At 48.0% G+C, this 25,872-nt stretch overlaps 2 protein-coding genes and 1 non-coding gene across 3 annotated transcripts; 1 reads left to right on the top strand and 2 right to left on the bottom strand.

The window, feature by feature from the left end:
• Window positions 1–1,237: 1,237 nt before the first annotated feature.
• LRR1 (leucine rich repeat protein 1) lies at window positions 1,238–15,346 on the bottom strand. Its single transcript, XM_075926144.2, has 4 exons — window positions 14,984–15,346; window positions 11,647–11,745; window positions 4,495–5,222; window positions 1,238–2,320 (listed from the first exon to the last, which is right to left on the bottom strand). Exons 1-4 carry the CDS (start codon window positions 15,158–15,160, stop codon window positions 2,068–2,070), a joined length of 1,257 nt encoding a protein of 418 aa, XP_075782259.1. The 5' UTR covers window positions 15,161–15,346; the 3' UTR covers window positions 1,238–2,067.
• A 5,777-nt stretch (window positions 15,347–21,123) lies between these two features.
• On the bottom strand, window positions 21,124–21,423 carry LOC149524268 (signal recognition particle RNA). Its single transcript, XR_016349772.1, has one exon.
• Window positions 21,424–21,722: 299 nt separating this feature from the next.
• Window positions 21,723–23,190, top strand: RPS29 (ribosomal protein S29). The gene is made up of 3 exons (XM_075926143.2): window positions 21,723–21,883; window positions 22,237–22,336; window positions 23,045–23,190. Exons 1-3 carry the CDS (start codon window positions 21,822–21,824, stop codon window positions 23,051–23,053), a joined length of 171 nt encoding a protein of 56 aa, XP_075782258.1. The 5' UTR covers window positions 21,723–21,821; the 3' UTR covers window positions 23,054–23,190.
• Window positions 23,191–25,872: the final 2,682 nt, after the last annotated feature.

The raw sequence follows: 25,872 nt of genomic DNA, 5'->3' as shown, positions 1-25,872 counted from the left end.
ACGGGTTAATCAATTAAGGAGAGGAGGGTGGGGCAGCACTCCAGCAGCACCCCTGTCCTCCACTGGGCTGAAGCAGCCTCCCCTGCCACAGGGAATGGTTGCTCCAGCCCCCACTGGTTAACCTTTACCGGTAAGCCTCAGCCATTTCCAAACTGTTCTGTCTAGCTTTGGGAGGTTCCTTTCCCTGAAGAAAAGTAAAGTACTTTTCCTAGAAACTGACTCAGTTATTTACTAGGAGTGGCCTGTCAGGTAGCCTGCTCTGTCATTCACTCATGACAGGCTCTTCCAGCAAAGCTGGATGAAAAGCAGCATGAAATTAAACATGGCGTCTGGCTGACAGATGCAAAGAACTGTCCAGACAAGTCAGTATTTTCTTTAGGCTCACAACTTGGGACATCTGTTGTAACCTGTAGGCCAGTCCAGACAGGATCCCTGTTTCTTACCCCAATCTTTGCAAGTGTCTCATGGTTTCCCACACTTTAGTCCACATGCAATTGCAAACATGGTATTTTACCTCAGGGCAAGTCCACACTTAAACACTGATACCAGTAGCGGATGGGCTGTATGCCAAGACAGACAAACTCTTCCTGCATCTCCTCTATAAACCTACCAGTCTCATGTCTGAAACTGGTTAATTTTTTGCCACGACTACTTTCCTTGGAAAGCTGTTCCAGAATATCAGTGAAGATGTTACTCTGCTGATGGGAGAGCATTCACCCATTAGCGTAGATATCCCACCTCTGAGAGAGGCAGTAGCTATATCAATGGAGGAAGCTCTCCTGGCAACATGCTGCCGTTAGGGTTGGGTCAGCATAACTACATTACTCAGAAGTGTGGATTTTTCATGCCCCCACATGATGCAGTTATATCAATAAAGGTCTGTGGTGTAGACCTGGCCTCTGAGACTGGGAAGGTGGGTGACATACAGTCCATGCGAAGGTAATGAGTAACGCTGCTCCAGAAAACCAGACAAAAGGCATGTCAATTGTGTTACATTTCCTCTCCAAAGTTGTAACGTTGTGTCAGGTCCAAACTTCTTCAGCACAGGCAATCAGAAAAGCTTCAAGAGCAATCTTTAATGACAATCGAGCCACTGACACGATAGTGTGTGGAGGTTCTGCAAACATTTCCATATCTTGGTCAAAATAAGCCTGGGATTAGTGACTGGAAAGTATTAAGTGATCAGAACAGACAAGTGCAATTGCAACCCAAAGCAAGGTTTGTATAAATTCAAGTGTGCAAGAAGAATTTCAGCATTTAATAATTGAAGTAATCATGTAATGAACATCCCAAGAACCTTAAATATTTACATGATGCTTAGAAATAGTTAATTTAGGTTGTGAATGTGAAACTGACATTTCTCTTATATGACAGTTATAACAACACACAAATATTTGTTCTGATTTAAAAAAAGGCTAATACTGTATCCTGATTGAGGTGAGCACCCTACATGTGGCATTGTTTATGGAACCAAAAATACCTGAAGAGCGTTCAAGAACTAGTCTTACAATGTAATCTCTTGGACAGTAGAATACTTTCCTGCTCCACGATAAACAAGCTAGTGAATTAGTCAGAGTTCCTGCTCTCCAGCAGGAAAGGCACTACACTGTGAACTAGGAAAAAAGGCTAGTCCTCCCTAGTTGATTGAGTTCAGAGCATCAAGCAAGGGAAGGTGTACATGATTGGCAATAGAAACAAGCAGAAATTCACCCGACTCCCTCCTTCTGGCAAGGAGAGGTAACCTAATCCATAAAAAAGCAAAAGAGAAAAAACAGTGATGCTTCGGACAAAGTTACAGCAATATAAGCAAGCTAAAATACATTCTCATTAAGAAGATTCAAGTTGAAATCTCTGCACTGAAGTGAAAGATACTTTAGCATAGACAGATCACATCAGGTTTACAGCGAGAAGGCTTTGTAAGTCTGACATTAACTATTTGTAGTGCACACTCAATGGTTCGTTTCCATTTCATAATAGCAGACAAAGACAGCTAAGCAACTTATGATTTCCAAGTCCTCCATCACTGGATGAAACTTCCCACAACAGTGCCTTCACTGTCCCTTAAGGTCACCTATTACTCTGCAGATATCTATCTAGAAACTGGGAATAACAAGTGAGAGAGCAAAAGTAACAGACAATGGGAGCCTCTGTACCTCCCATGTTATCGACAAGGACCACGGTATGAGCTACATGATGGAGATTCATCGTCACTGTTGTCTGAATGAAGCAGCTTAGACAGGCACTTCCACACTGACATGTTTTAGCTACATCCAGATCTTCACAGAGATGAGAAGGAAGCAAATGACGACCATAAGGGATTCTGTTGAAAGAGACGAGTATGTGTAAACACACTAAAACATTAACCAATACCAGTCAAATTTAGTGACCTGACAAATGGACCACTAACAATAGGGATGTTAAATAGTGAGTAACTGACTAATCGAATAGTTGATGCAAAATGCATCAACTATTTGATTAGTTGATAGAGCGCCTCCACTTCTGAAGTGTAGCAACAGCCCTAGGGCTGTTGCTGCAGAGCCTGGGGTCAGCTGGGGACTCCCCCGTTGACTCCGGGCTCCGTGCGGCACTGCCGCTTTGAAACGTCATGGGGAGCCGGGCATCAGGCTCCTTGTGGCATTTCAGAAGTGGCAGCGCGGTGTGGAGCCTGGGATCAGCTGGGGACTCCCCTGCTGACCTGGGCTCTGTGAGGTGCTGTCGCTTTGAAATGCTGCCGGGAGACCAGGATAAGCTGGGGACTCCTCTGCTGACCCTAGGCTCCATGAGGTGCTGCCACTTTGAAACAAAATCAGGCTCCTTGCGGCAATTCAAAGTGGCAGTGTCACACAGAGCCCAGTCAGCAGGGGAGTCCCCAGCTGATCCTGGGGTCCACGTGGCGCTGCCACTTTGAAGTACCCCCTCCACTTCCCCCCACTCTTGCTGCCTCTTTTTGATAGAGGCAGCAAGGGGCGGGGGGAAGCGACTAGTCGAAAGGCTATCTGAAAAGCATTTGTTTATCGGATAGTTGACTAGTTGGCTAGTCCTTCACATCCCTCGCTAATAATTGTGCTATGAGACACCCCTTTGGTAGATGACACAAACATCATTCAAATCTGAAAGACCTGTTCATCTGCAATGATGGATCAGCATCCCAGCCACGAAGTGCAGCCAAGTTCCAGGCTGCTGGAATCAGGAACCTGACACAGACACAATGAAAAAGGGCCAGAGGGTCATGCTATGCTAGTACAGATGCAGACACCAGTCAGCAAGGTCTCTGTATGATCCCTTCCTCTAGGTGTTGTGAATGAACAGATTAGAGTATCCTCCAAGCTTGTCACAGAGAAAGGACAGTGAGGCCAACTGTTACTCCTGTGCTGATAAGAGTAAGTGGGAGACATTATAAAATAGCTAATGGATACTAACTGCTTTGAAATAAAACAGCAGTATGTCCTCAACCTCCTACCTTGGGCTCCTTGTTGACTTACCTGCCTTCTCCTTCGTGGCATTCAAGAATCACTTCAGATCAAGAATCAGAACCTAGGACTGTCCTTTCTGCAGTTAGTTTTCAACAACCATGAGACTCTGTTCCCCCCCCCCATTAGTTTGTTGTTTTTGAGCCACACCCTAAGCCTCAAGGCTAGTTAGCAATCCTGATGCTGCAGTGGCTCAAGAAAGCCACTGGTAAGGTAGAGAGAGATCTCAATAGGAATGACGTAGCTACAGCTCAATACTTCCCTTCTAAGCAGTCAGCTCATTTATCCCAAATCTTTCCAAAGCTGCTCAGATCTTCTCTAAGGCCCTCTGCACACCAAGAGCAGAACAACATACATACACTATTGCAGCTGGCTGTTTCAGTGTGTAGGAGTTTCTTTTCCTTTTCAAAAAACAAGTGTAGTAGCAGGAAATAGCTACCCACTAACGAACAAATATTTTGCATGGTTTCCAACACAGGTGTGTGAAAACGATCTGAACGGCAATAATGCGTGAAAGCAACCTCAAGCCACAGTGGATATACCCACATGACAAATAGGAATCCTGCACAAGTAGTTTCAGAAGAGACCAACATTCATGGAAACTGGTACGTTCTCATAGCGTGTGAAAGAGCAGAGGTTCATTACTGGAACTATATCCAGGGCTCGACAAATAATGTAATCTTGCCTGTGGCGAGTAGATTACAATCTGGAAGAGCTGGTGCAGCTGGCAAGCGGGGCTTTCCACTGCTTGGCGAACCCTGACTATACCTGTTCTGTGGATAACTAATTTCAAGCTACAGGTTTCACTGACCTCCCTTTCAAAGCTTCAAATTACAGTTAAAACAAATCTCAGAGATTCTCACAAATATTACACAGAGCCTTCAAGAAATGGACTTACATTGAATTTAAAGGATTTTTCTGTTACCCTGTAATTTACTGCAACTGCATATGTTAGAAGGTTAAATACTTGCCAACTTGTTTCTCGTTCTTTTTCAAAGCTATAGTCCGATCAGTCGGTTCTTACCTGTAGTTTACTGTTGCTCTTGCAGCAGATTCTAATAAAGTTAATGGTATTTTTAGCTGTATGCTGGGAACGAGAGGATGAGGCTGTTCAAAAGGGTTTCCAAAGAGATCTAACTTCTCAAGAGACAGATTTCTGAAGTCATTGGGCAAAAAAGGAAGCTTATTACGGGCTGCTGACAGGAAGCGTAGTTGACTTAGCTGGCCTATCTTGAATGGCAACCTAATCAACTCATTATCATCCAGCTTTAAGTGAATGAGTTCTTGCAGTTGACAAAATTGAACTGGAAGTGCTTTGATTTTATTTTGGCTGAGGTCCAAAAACTGTAGAGACTTCTGAAGCGTAGAGTTGCACAGAGCGACACAGAAGGACTCCAAGTGATTGTTGTGCAGATTCAGCTCCTGAAGGCTGACAAGGTCACCGATAGTTTCTGGCAGTTTTTTTATATGATTGTGGCTTAAGTCCAGTTTTCGGAGTTTTTTCAGACACAGCATTCGCATGTCGACTCGAGCGAGTTTGCAGTATGAGGCTTGCAGATGTTCAAGGGAGTAAGGGAAATTTTTGGTTAGCGGATAGTCTCTTTTTGATGTAATGATCATCTTAGATTTCGGTTTCTCAACTTCGGACGTCTTTGCTGGTACCAAGACTGAAAGAGGCAGCGCTTCAACATCGGTGCCACGGTCAGCCAGCCTCACTGCTGCAAGGAAGCTCTTTAAATTGCTGGCATTTGCCTACAAAAGCAAAAAACAGAATAACTCTGAACATTTCCCTCTCACACCTCCTCTACTTGTGCTAGTGCTTTCTGAGCTCTTTTGTACAGGAGAGTGTGTCAAGTGACCTGAGTCAGCAGGGTAATGAAAATGGATAGGAGGAAAATGGATAGGGGGAAAAAGACCTAGGTCAGGCTAGTTTAGAATTCTCTAGTAATTGTATTTAAGTACAAGCAATAAATAATTTAGTTAGGGAAGTTACAACCTCTCCTAATCAGTCAGAGCAAACAAAAGGCAGTACATAGCTCACAAAAAGAACAAAGTGTAAGAGTCTGAAGCAGAGAAGCAAGCCTGGAATACGGATTGGACAAGAAGGGCTGCAAGGCATAGCTGGAACCAGTTAACATGACTATTTTTACAGACTACACCCATGGGAGGAAGGGGAGACAAAGCTTTAAGGCTACAGTGTTACTGATGCCCCAAGGCAGAAAAAAAAATAAAAATAAAAAGCTGAGTGTGGGTGGCAGAGTCTGAGGCAAAGTGGAAATGCTGGACTAACTGGTTTAGCACCTGTAGGGCAACTTCAGATGTTCTGAGGCAGAGAGGTTAACTGGTTGCCCACAGGCACAAAGGAAGCTTCTGGTAAAGCCAGGAAGACTCCTTACTTTTCTGAGAAAAACACCAACCTTGTCGTAGGCTGGGTGCAACAAGTGATAGCATCACTGAAATAGAACATGAAGACTACGTCTACACTGGCGGCTTCTTGCGCAAGAACTCTTTTACGGAAGAGTTTTTATGCAAAAAAATCTTCCACAAGAGCGCTTCCACACTGGCATGTGCTTTTGCGTAAGAGCATCCATGGCACCGTGGACGCTCTCTTGCGCAAGAAAGCTCTGATGGCCATTTTAATCATAGGGGCTTCTTGCACAAGAAATTCATGTTGCCTGTCTACACTGCCCTCTTGTGGAAGAGCTCTTGTGCAAGAGGGCTTATTCCTCGTGGGGAGAGGAATAACTCTTCTGGAAGAAGCCCTCTTTTATAATGCTATACTGTAAATTTACTTGTGCAAGAACGCTTGTGCAGTGTAGACAGCAGGCAAGTTTTTGCCAAAGAACAGCTGTTCTTGCACATGAAGCTGCCAGTGTAGACATAGCCGAACAGTGTTGAGGACTACCAGATTACTTTTATGTTAAATATTTACTCAACATTCCTTTAATAGATTTAAAGGAGGCCTGAAGTGGTACAGTTGAGGTTAAGTAGCATAGCATCACTCTCAAAAAAGCGGAGGCATTTGAGAAGTTCCCAATACATATCGAATACAAACTATGGCTCATAGAAAAGATTTCCTGGTACCGGCATACAGTAAACGACCGGAATAACCTGTTTTGCGCTTCAAAAACAAACAAAAAGGAAGCAGATGATGAGGTGGTCTCACAGACAACACATACTTCTCTCTCAAAGCAGGAAAGGAAGAAAAATCTTGTGCTTTAGGACTGTGTGGAGACTTGGGAGATCTGTACTACCCAGACAATTTGCAAGCTTAAGTAAGTAACTCGGGCAACACCTATATTTTCCATGCTGGAGATTATCTTTTGGCGTTTGATTTAGAGTGTCTAGTTAAGACCCGCTAAATTGAATGCTGAAGGTAGTTCTATCCCGTACCAGTACCCCTGGCATCGATGGGAGCATTTGTCCTCTGGGAAGACCATGCCAAGCTCGGCTTAAGGTAAGCAAACTTCAGCTACATATTTTATGTAGCTAGAGCTGCGTACCTTAACCCGACCTTCCAGGCCTAGTATAGACCTGGCTTCACTCTATATGCTTCAATTCTTCATCTGTAAAATGGAGGATCATAATAATTCCTTTCTTCCACTCACTGTCTGTTTAATTTGTAAGTTCTACACAGCAGGGTACCAGGCTTGCCAATGGAGGCGAAGGCAGGCACAAAGGGAACAACTGCCCTGGGGCCCAGTGATGCAAAAGGGCCTGGGGCTCCCAGACACTGCTGCTGCCACAGCAACCAGAACTCCAGGCCCTTTAAGTTGCTGCTCCGGGCACTACTGAGGGCCTTGTTGCAGTAAGGGCAGTGCTGAGGGCTGGCTGACCCCAGTCCCGCCATGTCTGCCTGAGGCCCTGCCCCCTGCAGAAGCACAGACCAGGTCCACCTCCCCACCTTGCCCAGGGGCCTGGTAGGTTGTCTGCTCCACTGTGGGGGACTGTCTCTTACAATGTGTGTAAAGTGCACAACACAATGGGGCCCTGATCCTGGGGGCCTCTAGGTACTATTATTTGTAAAAGAACACATGTGGAGCTGCTGGGCAGGATCTGGCTTTCACCCTCAGGGTGAGAAGACCCGCGCATCAGAACACCTGATATGGGCGACATGATGCTAAGGGGTTACTCTCAGACTACCACCCCTTAAGCAAGTGCTGCATTTGGAGCAAATGTTTACACACCTCAAGATCATGCCACAAGGTCGGCCCAAAAGGGCACCTCATCTTAGCAAAAAGACCATAGTACAAATAAGCCATATTTGATTAAAATAGCATTATGGGCCAAATAAACCTTATTGCCCTGCTAACAGTATGACTGCCTACAAATATCTAATGCCAATTAACTTCCCCATTCAGTGGCAAAGGGGGCAAATCAAACCTGAATGCAAGAATAAAAAACTGTCCTCTTGATCTTTGGGGATTTGTTTTGACTATACACAGAACTTACAGATAAAATTTCCTTTGCTCTAGCAGTAGGTATCAGGTAAGTAGACAGGCAGCAATCATATTGCTGGTACATTAACAGAGAGCTCTAATTTTGCAACACAAGCTGAATAATCATTTGAACAGTACACTATTGGTATATTATTACAATTACTGAAATATTGCAAGGGAAATCCGTGTAGTAATTTATTTTGGAAAAAGGACAACACAATATGGGAGGGGTAAAAGGACTGGCTATATGAAAAATGAAACAATAAGAATGCTTCTTTTTCAAATAAAAGAAAATGCTAGACAAAAGTGGAAACTGAGTGGCAGAGACAGAACAATGGGGATATGGAAAAACAAAGCAAAGAAAGTTAGCCTATCAAAGCAAAGACAGCAGGGATCAGCTTTTTTCACAAAAATAAGGGAATAACCAAAGATGCCTCTCCATTTTAATATATAATTACTAAGTGGAATCCCTCTTCCCCTCCCCGCCCACATATGCTGGTTACTCGTTCACATTCCTTAAAACAACTCAACTGTATTGATGAATCATCTCATGGATCACATCTCCAAAGGGTATTCCGTAGTGCCTAGTTAAGTTTGTGGACCTACAAAATAACTTAGGCCCAAACTGCTAAGATCTAACTCTAATAACTTAACTTTTCCCTTAAAATATTAGATGAAATTACTTGGGTATTTGCCTGTGACTTCTCAATCACTCCGAATAAAGAGAGGCCCTATGTAACTGCAGATAGAGAAGCCAATGATGTCCTGTCAAAGTTCCCTGGCTTAAGCATTTATACTCTATGGCTGTGTCTAGACTGTCCAGTTTTTCTGGAAAATCAGCTGCTTTTCCGGAAAAACTTGCCAGCTGTCTACACTGGCTGCTTGAATTTCCACAAAAGCACTGACGATCTCATGTAAGATTGTCAGTGTTCTTGCGGAAATACTATGTTGCTCCCGTTCGGGCAAAAGTCCCTTTGCGCAAAAAGGCCAGTGTAGACAGCTCAGATTTGTTTTCCGCAAAAAAGCCCCGATCGCAAAAGTGGCGATCGGGGCTTTTTTGCGGAAAAGCCCGTCTAGATTGGCACAGACGCTTTTCTACAAAAAGTGCTTTTGCGGAAAAGCGTCCGTGCCAATCTAGATGCTCTTTTCCGAAAATGCTTTTAACGGAAAACTTTTCCGTTAAAGTATCAGAGGGGTAGCCGTGTTAGTCTGAATTTGCAAAAGTGACTAGGAGTCCTGTGGCACCTTATAGACTAACTGAAGTGTAGGAGCATAAGCTTTCGTGGGCAAAGACCCACTTCGTCAGATGCATGTAGTGGAAATTTCCAGAGGCAGGAATAAATATGCAGGCCAGGATCAGGCTGGAGATGACCAGGTGGATCCAATCAAGGAGGATGAGGCCCACTTCTAGCAGCTGATCTGGAGGTGTGAATTCCAAGAGAGCAGAAGCTGCTTTTGTAGTTAGCAAGCCATTCATAGTCTTTGTTTAATCCAGAGTTGATTGTGTCAAACTTAAAGATGAATTGTAGCTCAGCTAACTACAAAAGCAGCTTCTGCTCTCTTGGAATTCACACCTCCAGATCAGCTGCTAGAAGTGGGCCTCATCCTCCTTGATTGGATCCACCTGGTCATCTCCAGCCTGATCCTGGCCTGCATATTTATTCCTGCCTCTGGAAATTTCCACTACATGCATCTGACGAAGTGGGTCTTTGCCCACGAAAACTTATGCTCCTACACTTCAGTTAGTCTATAAGGTGCCACAGGACTCCTCGTCACTTTTCCGTTAAAAGCATTTCCGGAAAATCATGCCAGTCTAGACGTAGCCTATGTGACACAGAATACTACAACTGTAAGGGACCTTGAGAGGTCATCAAGTCCAGTTACCTGCTCTCATGGCAGGACCGAGCATCATCTAAGTCATCCTGATAGATATTTATCTAACCTGCTTGTGGGAGGAGGTGAGGGGGAGAGAGAAGAGTGGGGCAGGAGAGGAGGCAGGTGGCTCCACAGGAGCCAGTTTAAAAAAGTCAGCTCCTCACGGACTCCCACCCCAGCTGCCTCTGATACAGAGGCAGCAAGGCGCAGTTGGGGGGGGGGGGGGAGGGAGAAGAGGGAAAAAGAGAGAGAAGGTGCATGTAGTCGATAAGATTAACCAAGATTAAGGTTATCAGTTAATCATGTAAATGAATACATGCTGACATTCCCAATGCATCCCAGAATGTTTGCTTTTTTTGCAACAGTGTCACAGTGTTGAATCATATTTAGCTTGTGGTGCACAATGACCCCTAGATCCCTTTCAGCAGTACTCCTTCCTAGACAGTCACTTCCCATTTTGTATGTGTGGAAATAATTACTCCCCTTAGAGAAGACCACTTTGCATTTATCCTTATTGAACTTTATCCTATTTACCTCAGACCATTTCTCCAGTTTGCCCAGATCATTTTGAATTACAACTCAGTCTTCTAAATCACTTGAAACCCCTCCCAGTTTGGTATCACCTGAAAACTTTAAAAGCATACTCTATGCTATTATCCCAAAACGGATCTCTGTGGAACCCCACTTGTTGTGCCCTTCCAGTATAACCACAAGTCACCGATGACTACTCTCTGAGAATGGTATCCAACCAGTTATGCACCCACCTGATAGAAGCCCCGTGTAGGTTGTATTTTCCTAGTTTATAGATAAGATGGTCACGTGAGATTGTATCAATTGCTTTACTGAAGTATAGCTATACTATGTCTACTGCTTCCCCTTTATCCACAAGGATTGATATACTATGAAGGAAAGCTATCACCAGGGCTTGACAAGCGGTGGTGTGCCCCACTCGCCAGCCGCGCAGTTTGGCACGCTGCACATGCGCAGACTGGACTGCACATGCGCTGATCGTACTGCGGTGCCGTGATGGGCTAAAATCTACTCGCCACAGTTGAGTAGATTGCCCTAATTGTCAAGCCCTGCCTATCACCTTATTATCTTCTAGATGTTTGCAGATTGATTCCTTAATTATTTGCTCCATTATCTTTCCTAGCACAGAAGTTAAGATGAATGGCCTGTAGTTTCCTGGGGTGTCCTTATTTCCCTTTGTATAGATGGGCACTATATCTGCCTTTTTCCAGGCTCCTGGAATCTCTCCCATCTTCCATGACTTTTCAAGGAAGATAGCGAATGTCGCAGATACCTCCTTTACCAGCTCCTTGAGCATTCTAGGATGCAGTTCATCAGGCTCTGGTGACTTAAAGACATCTAACTTTTCTAAGTAATTCATGTGCCAGTGCCCTGGCATCAGTATAATAGTTTTATTTCTATACTGTAGACTTCAAATATCTGGATTAGAAAGTATTCCTGGGTGATCTGTATGGTTTGGAGAACAAGCATTTGAAGCCATGCACACACACATTCACAGGCACATAGATAATGGAACACTTAGCTGTGGAAATCTTGCTAAGGCTAGTCTAGTGCCAGTGCCATGAATTTACACACAGGGGTTCCAGTTCTCACACTGTGCCTCAGTAAGGACTGGGAATGAATCAAAAGCGGAATGAATCAAAAGCGGAATACATGTCAGGTAAACAAACACCTCAAGGAGATTTTGTGTGTCAACTTTTCCAGTGCTTGACAGGTATTTACTAGTTACACGAAGAGCAACATTCAACAGCACAGAAGAAGGAGGGAGGCTCCCAGTGACCACCCACATAAAAGAAAACCAGACAGAAAGCTAGCCATTATCCATCTTCTACCTTGCTAAGACAGACATCTACTGCAGGTTCCTTCAAGCGAACAGTAGCTTTCCCTTCCTCCACAAATTTGGTGAAGAACTGCTCAATGTTCTCCTTTAACTGTTGGAAAAAAGGAGGAAAAAGAGCGTTGAAAGCTTGGGTACAAAGCCTTCCCAAGGAATCATTATTTTGGTTAAACAGTATAGTTTTACTGTTAAATCATGGCTTTCATATATTTTGTAAAAGCATCTTTCAATATAAGAACATAAGAATGGCCATACTGGGTTGGACCAAAGATCCATCTAGCCCAGTATTGTGTCTACTGACAGTGGCCAATGCCTGGTGTAGGGATAACATATTAATGTATTGAAAATTATTCCCCCAAGTGGAAGTGACTCCCCATAATTTGTTCCTCACAACTTAAAGTGTTGAGATTTATTATTATTTAGATTTATTATTATTATTTGTTAAGATTGTTAAATGTTTAGATTTTTATAATTATTGCCCCTCTAGAATATAATTTGTTAGGAATATAATATTAGGACTATGTAGCCAGAAATAGCTCCCCCCCCCCCTCCCCCGGACATGCTCAAGCTTGTGCAAGGGGCTGCTTGAAATTGACATTGCAGAGATACATTGTAACAATGCATTGTCAAGCCACTAACTGCTATGGGAGCCAAGCCCTGTAATTGACTAAGGGCATTGTTACATAATTGAGGCCTGTTCTCTTCAAAACAACTGTAACTAACTCAGCACTCAGACAGAGAATGTTTCAAGAAATGCCACCCAGAAACTTGACTTTTTTGTAACTACAACTCTTGAATATGTAAAGTTGTTATTATATGAAATACTGTATGGGAAACATTAATTAGGGAATGTATGTAAGACAGAGTGCTTGGATGATGAATGAATGGTTCTGAGAGGTGCCAGCCTGAGAATACAGTAACAAAGGACTGAAGAAGGCATCAGGTGCCAGTGTGTGACGTAGTGGGGGTACTTGCTGGGATGTGGTGACCTCTGCTGTCTGGAGCAAGACCCAGCAGGGAAAACCTCACTAGGCCAAGGTAATGCCAAACTTGTTGAACCAGTGGCCAGACACCCCCCATGGAGAGGAACAAAGGAAGGTGAATGCTGCCCTGGCTGGGGGGGGCAGGGCTGGAAGGGAGTTGGTTGGTTGCTGGCTGTCTGTGAGGATGGAGGAGACAGCCTAGGGAGAGGAGCTGGAGTTTAGGGGCCCAGTCTCCCCCCAACTCAAGGGAGCCTGAGGCATCCTAGCCCAGCTCTGTGACTAGACTACATCTGTGCTATGCTGTATCCTGGAGAGGCAATAAACTTCCTCTATTCCACCGGCTGGTGCAGTCTGTTTGTGCCATTTTGGGGTGCAGGAGACGGGGAACCCCCAACGCGCCGTCACACAGTGCAACCAAAAGGTGTCAAGAGGAGAAAACCAAGTACTGGAGATCCACCCGATGAGATCACTGACGAGCACCTGGCAGCCACCCTGAAGACATCAGCATGATGCAGCAATTTCCATAGACTGGCATAGGAAGAAATTCCTATAAGAACTGGACTAAAAAACTACAGAATCAGAGTCCAAGGTTCTGCTGCCAGCCCACCAGGAGCTTCAGATGTGCATCTGATCAGGACTTCGCTCCCCACTACCATCACTTGTGTACAGAATACCTGGCCAGTATTCTGTCTCAAGCAACTTCCAGGCTGGTAACTATAACAAATACACAGAACCTGAATGAATGGATGTTTATATGTATAAGGGTTAAGTAGTTAAACAACGTTGTTTGCTTCTATCTTTTATTTTTTTATTATTATCTTTACAATAAATGTGGCTTTTGCCTTATCCCCCTCATAAGATCCTGCTTGCTTTTATTGGTACAACACTGGTGCTTCGGAGGGAACGAACAGAACAGGCAATCAAATGATCCATCTTGTGTTGCCCATTCCTAGCTTCTGACAAACAGAGAGGCTAGAGACACCACTCCTACCCATCCTGGCTAATAGCCATTGGTGGACCCTTAAACCCAAGGGAGAAGAGGTGCTGGCATACTCAGAAACCACTCTCCACTAGGGATGTTAAAAAACAGGTATTTCACCAATTGTGTAGCCAATAAATTTTTTGTCAACAACATGATTAGTCAATAAGGGGAGTAGGGATGTAAGCCACTAGTCAACTAGTGACTTGACAAATTGCTTCTCCCCCCTTGCTGCCTCTAACAGAGAGGCAGCAAAGTGTGGGGGAATAGGAGCCGGTGCTGGAGGGGGGGATCAGCTTAAGCGGGTTCCTCCCCAACACCATCTTTGCAGGTGTGCAAGGGAGGCAGAGGCTCAGTGAGAGACTGGGAGCGAGCCCTGACAGCGGATTCCCGGCTCTCGCCTGGGCTCCCCCACTGCGCTTGTGCTTTTAAAATGTATCAAGAGCCGCCAGGCTCTGCAATTGCCCCCTCCCCTGGCCGGTCCCGGGGCGGGAGGAACAGTCACTGGGCGGGTCGCCCCTCGTACCCTGCCCGGAGGGAGCAACGACGGGATCTCGCCTCGCATCTGGCCCAGCCCCGGGAGGGCTCCCTGAAGGGGAGGGGCCCGACCCCTCACACTGGGGGGGTGGAGGGGGAGCTCCCCGAAGGGAGGGGCCCGGCTGAGGGGAGGGGGTGGGGTCTCCCCTCACACCTGGCCCCGGGGGGCGGGGGAGCTCCCCGAAGGGAGGGGCCCGGCTGAGGGGAGGGGGCGGGGTCTCCCCTCACACCTGGCCCGGAGGGGGGGGGAAGCTCCCCGCAGGGAGGGGCCCGGCTGAGGGGGGGCGGGGTCTCCCCTCACACCTGGCCCCGGGGGGGAGCTCCCCGCAGGGAGGGGCCCGGCTGAGGGGGGGCGGGGTCTCCCCTCACACCTGGCCCCGGGGGGGAGCTCCCCGCAGGGAGGGGCCCGGCTGAGGGGGGGCGGGGTCTCCCCTCACACCTGGCCCCGGGGGGAGCTCCCCGCAGGGAGGGGCCCGGCTGAGGGGGGCGGGGTCTCCCCTCACACCTGGCCCCGGGGGGAGCTCCCCTCAGGGAGGGGCCCGGCTGAGGGGGGCGGGGTCTCCCCTCACACCTGGCCCCGGGGGGGAGCTCCCCGAAGGGAGGGGCCCGGCTGAGGGGGGGCGGGGTCTCCCCTCACACCTGGCCCCGGGGGGGAGCTCCCCGAAGGGAGGGGCCCGGCTGGGGGGGGCGGGGTCTCCCCTCACACCTGGCCCCGGGGGGGAGCTCCCCGAAGGGAGGGGCCCGGCTGGGGGGGGCGGGGTCTCCCCTCACACCTGGCCCCGGGGGGGAGCTCCCCGCAGGGAGGGGCCCGGCTGAGGGGGGCGGGGCCTCACCTTGTACCTGGCGCCGGCCCGGTCCCGCGCAGTGCAGACCATGAGGTAGACGGCGTGGCCCCCGCGGCCCGGCTGCCGGCCCAGGGAGAGCAGCGCGCGGGCGCCCTTGGCCCGGCCCCGCAGGCCGCAGGTGGGCAGCAGGCGGCTCCGCACCTCCACCTCGCACTGCAGCCTCATGGCGCCGGCTCGGCCCGGCCCGCGCGCGCCCAACCGCTCGCCCCTCCCGCGCGCGCGCCAAACCGCCCGGGGTCCTGCCGCGCTCGCGGCGCCGCCGCCTGGCCGAGGCGCCCGCGCGCCGCCTGACGCCGCTGAGGCTGTGTCTGCGCGGCGCGTCCACCGCGGGGGCCCTGGCCTCGGTCTCCTCCCCAGCCAGGGACCCGCCGGGGCGCAGCGGAGGCCGCCCGGCGCCGCGGGTTTTACAGGCAGGTGTGCGGACAGCCGGCCCGCGTGAGGCCCCGCCTCCTGAGCCGGGAGGGCGCTGCGCCTTGGGCCCGCGCTCTGGCTCCCCCTTGTGGCAGAGTCCGCGCGCTGCCCGGCTGGGCCGGCGCCGGGGTCCCGGGCGCTCACGTGCACCGCCCCTGCGGGGAAGGGGCGTAGGGTGCAGCCTCAGCCCTGTCCACACCCCGCTGGCTGGGAGCTGCAAGCGCTGGGCGCTGCCCCGTATGGGGAGAGTCACAGAGGCGAGCGGCTGAGCACGCAGCTACCTCTCCTGTGCTTTGCAGAGCTCCCTTCTCTCTGCGTGGTGGGGGCATTAATTTACCTAGAGTGCAAGCCCCTGGGGTATGGGACAGCCTAGTGTGGCTTGTCCAGCGCCGTGCACAATGTCAGCACTTGACTACTCTGATCAGTAACCTGGGGCTGTAGGATCCACCTCTCGCTGCCTTTAACCCTTGCTGTATAGACCAGGGCATGCTCCTATAACAAGTTGCCAAGAGCCAGAGTAAATTCTTCCTCCCTCCAGTGTCTTAAATTCAACACTGGGGCTACATCTAGACTGGCATGATTTTCCGCAAATGTTTTTAATGGAAAAGTTTTCCGTTAAAAGCATTTGCAGAAAAGCGCATCTAGATTGGCACGGACGCTTTTCCACAAAAGCACTTTTTGTGGAAAAGCGTCCATGCCAATCTAGACGCGCTTTTTCGCAAAAAAGCCCCGATCTCCATTTTCGCGATCGGGGCTTTTTTGCGCAAAACAAATCTGAGCTGTCCACACTGGCCCTTTTGCGCAAAAGCTTTGCGCAAAAGGACTTTTGTCCGATCAGGAGCAGCATAGTATTTCCGCAAGAAGCACTGATTTCAGACAGTAGGAAGCTAGTGTTCTTGTGGAAATTCAAGTGGCCAGTGTAGACAGCTGGCAAGTGTTTCCGCAAAAGCAGCTGCTTTTGCTGAAAAACTTGCCAGTCTAGACACAGCATGGATGTCTTTAGTTTACTGGGCTCAATACAGGTTTAACTGAGTGAAATTTTCTGACCTATGTAATACAGGAGGTCAAAATAGATGATTTAATGATCCATTTTAACTTTAGGATCTATGAAGCAGAAAAGATGCACATTTCTCTAATGTACACAGGGCCTTTTGACAGCTGTGCTGATTATTCATAATGAAAAGGCACTGAATAGAAAATATTTTCTTTATTACATATGATCTCCATCAAAAACTCTTCTTTCTTGCGTGAATCTCATCAATCGGTCCTCTGTATGAGTCCTCTGCAATCTTGTGTCCTCTGTCGCATCATGTGCTAACATGTCTTTGTTTACAAACTCCCATCACTACTTCTTGTATATATCTGTTGTCTTTTTCCTTCAATGTTGGACTCTCTTATCCATGTAGTAGTCAGGATTGTGCTTTGGGCCATGTCTACACTATAGAGTTATTTTGAAATAATTCCCGTTATTTTGGAATGACAAGGTGAGCATCCACACAGCAAGCCCATTGTTTTGAAAATATTTCAAAATAACGGGATTGTTCTTTTGAAATAATAAACCTGGAATTTATGATTAACAACACCTATTTTGAAACAGCTATTTCAAAATAGGGTTAGTGTGGATGCTCAGCTGCTGTTATTTTGAAATAACTACTCCCCAGAATCATTCATAGTAATTACTCCTCAGTGCTTCCTGGGACTCTGAGTTGAGGTAGTGCATCCACATTAAGGGTGCATCTAGACTGCAGGGTTTAACTCAAAATAAGCTATGTCAATTGCATATCTTATTTCAAAATAGCTTATTTTGAAATAGGGAGCATCTACACAGCTCTTATTTAGAAATAGACCTCTCTTCCTCTGACTTCCCTTATTCCTTGTACAATGGGGGTTACAGGAGTTGGGGCAAGAAGTCCTCCAGCTTGACAGTATTTTGACACTGTTTTGAAATAACTGCCTGCTGTGTAGATGCGAACTAAGTTATTTCAGAATAGTGCTAATTATTTCAAAATAACGTTGCAGTGTAGACGTTCCCTAAGGGAACGTGCCTTAGACTAATTTTGAGGCTTCCCTGTAGTGTGGATGCACTACTTTGAAGTAGTTCTTTCTGGAGTTGTTATTTCCAAATAACTTATTTCAAAATAACCTGGTAGTGTAGACATAGCCTTATAAACCAATCCATGTGAGTCAGCGTGCCCTTGATGTTTTTCCATCTACCAGCAAAAAACAGTGTGACAGCACCTACAAATGATACCTGGATTTTAGCTTACAGCATCATGTTCTTCCAAATAAGCTTTCCTGCTGACGGTATGTTACTGCTGCCTTTAAACTAAGGTTATGTTCATTTCTTCACTTTGCCTCACCAGGGAATGAGTTCTCCCTACCTATTGTCAATAAATTGAAAAAACTCTCAACCTAGTGTCAACAGCTAGCATTGCTTTGCATTTAATGAGGGTGCACTCTAACAAGTCCCAAACTTTTAAACCTACAGTAAAACTCCATTAGTCCGGCATCCAATGCTCCAGCACTCCTGATGGTCCAGCACCATCAGGAACCCGGAAGTGCTCGGAGCAGCTGAACAATTGGAGCTGCTCTGCGCCTTGCTTCCTCGATTCCAGCAGCTGAATCGGGGAAGCTGGGGGCAGAGCAGCTGGGGTGATGCTGGGTTGGTCCCGTAGCGCTGCCCCTCGGAGCTGCGGGACCAACCCGGCAGCACCCCAGCTGCTCTTGGGGATGCCTGGAGCAGAGCAGCCGGAGTGCTGCCAGGTTGGTCCTGCAGCGCCAAGGGGTGGCGCTACGGGACCAACCCGGCAGCACCCCAGCTGCTCTGCCGCAGGTGTCCCCGATTCAGCCGCTGCTGAAACTGACCAGCAGCGGCTGAATCGGGACACCTGGGGCAGAGACGGACTATCGGAGGGGGGGCTATGAGGGGTCTGGGGTGGCATCCCCCCCACTCCACCCCAGACCGCTCATAGCCCCCACTTCTGATAGTCCGACATATCTGATAATCCGGCACCCCCTGCGTCCTAAAGGTGCCAGATTATCAGAAGTTTACCGTACATGAGAATTTGAGGCCTAAATATTCAATACTGGGGAAACAGGAAGAAATGCCACAGAATTGTGAATGACAGCTAAAAAACTCCATGGGGAAAACGTGGTGCCACAGAGAAGCTATCAGTGTCTTGTGCTGGAAGCACAAGTTCTGGGTTGCAATATCCTCCGAAGATCCATCCCATGCTCATGTACTTTGAGAATCTAGGGTAACACTACTGAAATAAATGTAAGTATAAACCAGATCAGCCCCAAGATCTTTGTATTTGGGAGTTTACACAGACTAGCCTGATCTTTTCATCAGTACAACTTGGTGTACTGATTCTAATAACATGAAAATGTTTTGAATGCCTATCCCTTCATCAATATTGATTCAATGCCCATAAAGACAGTGGAAGTCTTTTCACTCAGTAAAAGCCAATGTAGCATAAGTCCTAAATTAACTGAGCAGCTTTCTTCTTTCTACTTTACGTCTTTTTTTAAGGAAATCATTTCTCCTTAAAGTTACTGTGTAATCAAATTTTGTTTGTAAACAAAACATGTTTTAAATAATAATTTAAAGGCAATTATGTGCAATTAGGCACATGGTTAATCTAGAGTCTGATGTCACGCTGATTAAAATCAGTGGAAAGGCTCCCATAGACTTCAGTGCCTTAGTGTGAAGGCGCGTTGGGGTTTTCCCATCTCCTGCACCCCCGTAGTGGCACGGACAGACTCCACCAGCCAGTAGAATAGAGGGAGTTTATTGCTTCTCCAGGATACAGCACAGCACAGATGTCATCTGGTTACAGGAACTGGGGCTAAGAGGCCTCAGTGCCCCCCCTTGAGATGGGGGGTGGCTGGGCCCTACAATCCCAGCCCCCTCCCTAGCTCCTTCTCCCCTGCTTCCCAGACAGAAACTAAAGACCGTCCCTTCCCGACCTGCCCCCCAGCCAAGGGTGGCATTCCACCTTCCTTTGTTTCTCTCCCTGGGGGGTAGCTGGTCGGACAGGTTGAGAGACCCTTGCCTAGTGACTCATCCTCTGCCCTGCTGGGCCGTGCTGCAGCCAGCAGCCAGTGAGGGTCACTCACAACCCACTGCCCAGCATAGCAACTAGCAAGGTACCCCCCACTACGTCACACTTAGCTAAGAAGCTGTGATTATGGTTCCTTCCCTCTCAGGTCCTATGCAGTTTTCCAAATATAAAAAGAAAAAAAATGAAAGGAGTTGATGGAATTTGTGGAATCAAAAGATAGTGGCAGCAAGAATCGGATTCTGATCTCAAGGAACTAACTCCTCCCACTGGATTTACCCTGGTGTAACTGAAAGCAGGGGTAGGGAGCTAGATCTCTTCCAGCTCTGGGATTCTATGATGCTAAAGCTGAATTTGGCTCCAATTGTGAGTGCCTGGGATCTTGGGCTGGGCTGGGCTGGGGTGGCAGGGAAGGAGATGAGGGCTGTTTGAAAGTAGCTGAGTTGAAAAGGAAATTAAAACATAAAAAGGGTTCAAGGCAAACTACCCACAGCTCTGGGGTCTCTAAAAGAAAAGCAAACACACTGGCTGCATCTAGATTGCACGAAAGCTCATGATACCATCTCTCTGTTTTGTTAGTCTTCAAAGTGCTGCTAGGCTATTTGTTGTTTTTGTAGTTAGGGACTAACTCACTCAGAAGCATTAGCAAAATGCAGGACAATGTAGCACTTTAAAGACTAACAAGATGGTTTATTAGATGATGAGCTTTCGTGGGCCAGACCCACTTCCTCAGATCAAACCTCAGAAGCATTAGTAGCTGAGGTAACAGCAAGCGTATCCCCTGAACTGCTGATGAAAATAGAATTAGGGGTAGCATCCCTTTAATATTCCTGTGTTTCTTGCCTGTCAGTTGATAGGTTATTCATAATGACCAATTTCTATCTCCTCTCGAGCCCATGCTTCCCATAATACATATACAATGTAGATCTGAAACATTGTTATTTTTGTGTTCAGCGCACAGCAATTTCCCTAGTTCTGTGAGCTGTTTGCACAGCTGTCAGGGAGAGAACAACAGGGATCTCTGTGTAGTAAGTGCGGAAAGAGAATGATACAGCCCCGTTTATCGCATCCCCCGCATCAGGGACAGTCTGAGCCTCACCATCTCCCCCATTGCAAAGAGATGGGGCACCCACATAGAGGGTGAGGGTCACTACAAGAGCTCTAGTGATAGATACTAGCTAGGCTGGGAATCGGCTTCTCTCACGGCACAGACATTGATTCCAGCACCGGACTGACCCCTGCCGGCCGCTGAGGCGATTGCAGCGGCTCCGAGCTGCATTTCCAACCTGGGGCCAGTAGGAGGCAGGAGGGACGCAGCTTGTCTCGCCGCCGGCTCAGCCTGAATACACTGAAGTGGGGTGGAGCGTGTGAACAGTTTGTGGAGTTAGCTTGGCCCGGGCTTCTGTGCAGCTGGGGAGCGGGGGACGGGTGTGACCCCTCCAACCCGCTCCCCTGCAGACCTCCCCACCAGTGCAAAGGGCCGTGTAAAAAAAAATCCCTAAGAGCCATCTCCCGCAGTAACCATCCTGTGCGCGGGCACCCTGATCTCTTCCCCAGTTCAGGCTCCCAGGGTCCCTGGTTTGTAGGTGCCCCCATTAAAATGCTGCTGGGCCAGGGGCTGCTGCGTGCATCACTCACGTAGGATCTGTGCACAAAAAGAGACCGTGTCTCACTGTCTTGCCCAGGCTACGCTGCAGGGGCTATTCACAGGCGCCATCCCACTACTGATCGGCACGGGAGTTTTGACCTGCTCCGTTTCCGACCTGGGCCGGTTCACCCCTCCTTAGGCAACCTGGTGACCCCAAGCTTCCCAGGGATCACCATATTGATGCCGAACTTAGTGCGGACACCCGATCGGCATAGCCCACTGCAGCCCAGAACTCCTGAGCTCAAGCGATCCGCCGGCCTCAGCCTCCCAAGTAGCTAGGATTACAGGCGTGCGCCACCGCGCCCGGCGATGCTTACACCGCCCGACGTGCTACTAGAGGCTGCGGCTGCGGTGACGTCACGAGAGTGCGGGAGGGGGAGCAAAGTGTTTCTGCGCCTGCGTGGGTCTGCACGGCGGCTGGGGAGCCGAGCGGCTCCACTCGCGCCTGCGCACCACCCGCCGGGGAGGGCGGGGGGAGCAAAGTGTTTTTGCGCCTGCGTGGGTCTGCACTCCACTCGCGCCTGCGCATCACCTGCGCCGGGAGCAGCAGCGCGGACCCATTTCAGCGGCGCCTGCGCAGCCGCCCCGCATGCGGCCGAGGGGGGTTTCGCTGTGCATGGCGGGAAGTTCCGGCCGCGCGAGGGGTTGATCAGCGCATGCGCGCGGCGCCCACTCCCTTTCGGCGCCGGGCGAGCAGCGGGGCAGGATGGGTCACCAGCAGCTCTACTGGAGCCACCCCAGGAAGTTCGGCCAGGGCTCGCGCTCGTGGTGCGTGGCGCCGCGCGCCGCTTCCCGCCCAGCGCCGGGCCGCGCGTGAGGGGAGGGGGGACCCGGGGCCGGGCCGCGCGTGAGGGGAGGGGGGACCCGGGGCCGGGCCGCGCGTGAGGGGAGGGGGGACCCGGGGCCGGGCCGCGCGTGAGGGGGGCGGGGAAGGCTCGAAGCCGAGCTGAGGGGAGGGGGCGGCTCGCGGGGGAGGGGAGGCCTCGGGGTCGCGCCGCGCGTGAGGGGGGCGGGGAAGGCTCGAAGCCGAGCTGAGGGGAGGGGGCGGCCCGCGGGCGGGCGGGGGGGGTCTGGCCCGCGGGCCAGCTGCGCTGACGCCGTGTCCCGCTCTCGCCCCGCAGCCGCGTGTGCTCGAACCGCCACGGCCTGATCCGCAAGTACGGGCTGAACATGTGCCGGCAGTGCTTCCGCCAGTACGCCAAGGACATCGGCTTCATCAAGGTGCGGGCCGGGGGCGGGGGGAGCGCGTGGGGCACAGGCCGGCCGGGCGCTGCCTCTCGCCGAGCCGCGGGGCACTGGCCGCTGCTTGCGCGGGACTCCCCTGCTCGTGCGCGACAGGCGAGCTAATGTCCCTTGGGCAGCCCTGCTAGCCGGCTCCTTGTGCTCTCTGCCCGCTGGAGTTGCTGACCTGAGCCTGGTGAAACTGAGGGGTGCCTGGGAGCTTGAGAGTTGTCACTTGGAAATCGCCACGTGAATGATCTTTGCAATCTGTGCCTTAGGGGGGGATAGAGATGTAGCCGCGTTAGTCTGGTGTAGCTGAAACAAGACAGGACTATGCAGCACTTTAAAGACTAACAAGATGGTTTATTAGGTGATGAGCTTTCGTGGGCCAGACCCACTTCCTCGGATCAAATATTGGAAGAATTTGTGACTATTTTCTTCCACTATTTGATCTGAGGAAGTGGGTCTGGCCCATGAAAGCTCATCACCTAATAAACCATCTTGTTAGTCTTTAAAGTGCTGCATAGTCCTGTATTTTGTGCCTTAACAGCATATCGCTCATCCCCATGTCACTAGTATAAGCCTTCTGCTATAAGACTGATTCATTGCTTGAATATTTAATGACAGGAGGAAATGCATGATGTGGAAGCTTCTAATTTGTCTAGATACTAACTTTACACTTCACAATTCTCCTTTTTCTCATTTCAGTTGGACTAAACTCTTCTGAAGAAGAGATGTCACAAGGAGACTTCTGGACATAATCTTCTGCCTAATCTGGATAATGGGACATACTAAATATATCAAGTTGTTGCCATGCTATTTTGTGTATTAAAATAAAATGGCCTAACAGTCAATTCTGCCTTGACTAATTTCTGTGTACTTGAAGTATAGAACCCTGTAAATGGATGCAACAAATTTAATCTTTCATTGTAAGGACTTAATTTCCCTTTGGCTACACAGAAGCAAGTTTATCTTGTGTGCCAGGCTTCTTTGTTACTCTGCTTTTTTATTAAAAGGCGAACTATTATTGAAATATAGAAGCAGTAAACAGACATTGTTTTGCCGGATTGAAGGGGAAAGTCATTGCTAAACTCTCTTTTTTCTGCCTAACCCATTTTTATTTCAATTAGTTCATCTATAAGGCAGTATTAAGGCTATTTAACTTTAACACTAGTTTAATGCCAGTATGTAGCTTAAACTGCCTCTTGAACTTAAGGGAGTGACTGATCATGTCTTGCAATGTGCTCTTAGCTCTGTGCAGTTGAAGGGGAAAGCAGCCCATGGAAAGCTGTCTCAAGACAGGCAGAAGGACAGAAAAGTAACATAAACTTGCTTGATGAGCTGTTAATACTTATTTAAGGCATTTGATGTAATACTGCACACCACTTTGATTACAAAACTAGAATGATCCAGAACACAAAATGGTGCAGCTCACCTAGGCCTCAAACAGTAACACCTAAATTTGGAATAATTGAGTAGATGCATTTTTAGTGGGGAGTTGCAAGAATTGTTTCTGGGCCCTTTGCTGTTTAACTTTGTTTTCTGCAGGTCATTGATTAAAATAACAAACTTAGAGACTAAGAATAGAGTGATTTGGATAGTTTAAGCTCTTTGCAAGCAAAGAATGTGTTGATTGGGTAAAAGTTCCAAAATTTATACAATGTAAGACACTTACCCTGGAAGCAGACTACAGGTGTAACAAACGAAAGGGTAAAAGCTGAAGCTAGACAACTTCATACCCAAGTTAAGGTGGTATGGTGAGATGCTGAGTTTATGTTGTTGTCAGGCTATCTTCTCACTATAGGTGTAACATAGAAGTGTCCCTAGGGACAGTTTATGAAGGGTGGTTGTGGATTCTCCATTATTGAGCATTTTTAAATGAACACTGGATGTCTTTCTAACAGATCTGCTTTATGAAATACTCTAGAGAAATTCTATGGTGTCATACCTGGTGTGTAACACTAGATAATCACAATAGTCCCGTCCATCCCTGAAATGGTTGGTTTTATTTTATTTTTGTAAAGAACATTTCTCACACAGGAAATTGAACACTGACTTTGGAAGAGGGATGGATGCCATGGTAATTAGCAGGGCTTGACGATCTATAATCTACTTGCCTGTGGCGAGTAGATTACATCCCGGAAGAGCCGGGTTCGGGGGATCTGTGCATGCGCAGAACTCCGGACAGCACGGCTGGCGATCCCTGGTGATTAGTAACCATTCCTGCTGCTTTGCTTGCAGTATATACCACCAACTTTTGCTGGAACTACTAATAGTGCTCTAGTTAAAAATGGGAATGAGTTGCTGGCTATGTACAGGGATAGAATCATTTGAAGATGTAGTTTAATGCAGGAATTACTGGGTGAAGTTCTGTAGGTTTGCACTATGCAGGAGTTAAGACTAGAAGGGATCTTCTAGTTTGAAGATGACACGGTTGACCGCTTCTGTGTTGTAAGCAGTACTTTTCTGTCTGGAGAGACTGTTTTAAGTATGGCTTTAAAAAAGTCACTAGCTAGGTCTAATCTGCTGTTTGCTGATGCGTGATGGTTTGAAGGACTGCATTTGAGAGGGAAAAGACTTCCTAGGCACAACTTAAAGGGCCACATATCCAGATGCACAGGGCTGCTAGAAACTGAGAAACTGCTGTCAATTTTCTTCAAGTTTAGCTTGTTTTATCATTGAAACAAGTCACTTTTGAAAGAAATTCAGTTAAGCTTCAGCAAAGCTTTGTCTCTGCTTCCTGAACCGTGCTGATCTTATCCAGAATGGACTTTAAGGCTGGGGGATTAGGTAGAAAATTGTACTATACAAGGGCCTGGTAGGGTCTTTCTACTTTGAGCATAATAAAGCTAGTGAATTGATTTTTGTTGATACTGGTTTGGACATTAGCACTAAATCACTTTTTGAAGCTGTAGCTTCAATTATTTAAGTTAGTGAAAGACCAAATTTCTACTCAAATAGTTCAGAAGTCCAGTCTTGTATAAAATCTGCACTCCTGTACTGGATCTTCTATATTAGTTTCCTAGCAGGCTCCAGACTTGGAATTTGCTGTTTCATACTGAGCAATGCAGGCTTCAGTTCTCATTCCAAGTGGTTTAGCACTAGAGGTAGTAACCCAGGGCACACACGTCTGTTGGTACCAAGTTACTCACCTAGTTACCTTAACTGTAATCTTTATTTACTAAAATGAAGTTCTGCATTTTTTTCAATTGCCAGATGTAAGCCTCAGTTTCAGTACCTTCATGGAAAATTCTCTCTGGTGTGAGGAAAAACCCATCTTAACTCATTGTTTAGTTACTAAAAGTGGGGGAGATTCCAGTCTCTCACCTCAGGAAGCCAAGGCCCTAATGCTACAAACACTAAAGCAATTGCTGATGTAGTCAGTCACCACTTCTGTGTGTGTAGGGTGTGGGTACCAAAGTCTTTTTTTAAATGAGCTCGTACCATGTGCTTTCCACTTATGCCCAGTACCAATTACAGTTCTATGCCTGGGCCTATCACCAATTAGTGTTTCACACTTTCAGCCCTGTTTGTGC

This window comes from Pelodiscus sinensis, chromosome 5 (genome assembly GCF_052426305.1).
Source record: "Pelodiscus sinensis isolate ZL-2025 chromosome 5, ASM5242630v1, whole genome shotgun sequence".
In the NCBI taxonomy this organism is placed as follows: Eukaryota; Metazoa; Chordata; order Testudines; family Trionychidae; genus Pelodiscus; species Pelodiscus sinensis.
This window is presented reverse-complemented; position numbering and strand designations above follow the sequence as displayed.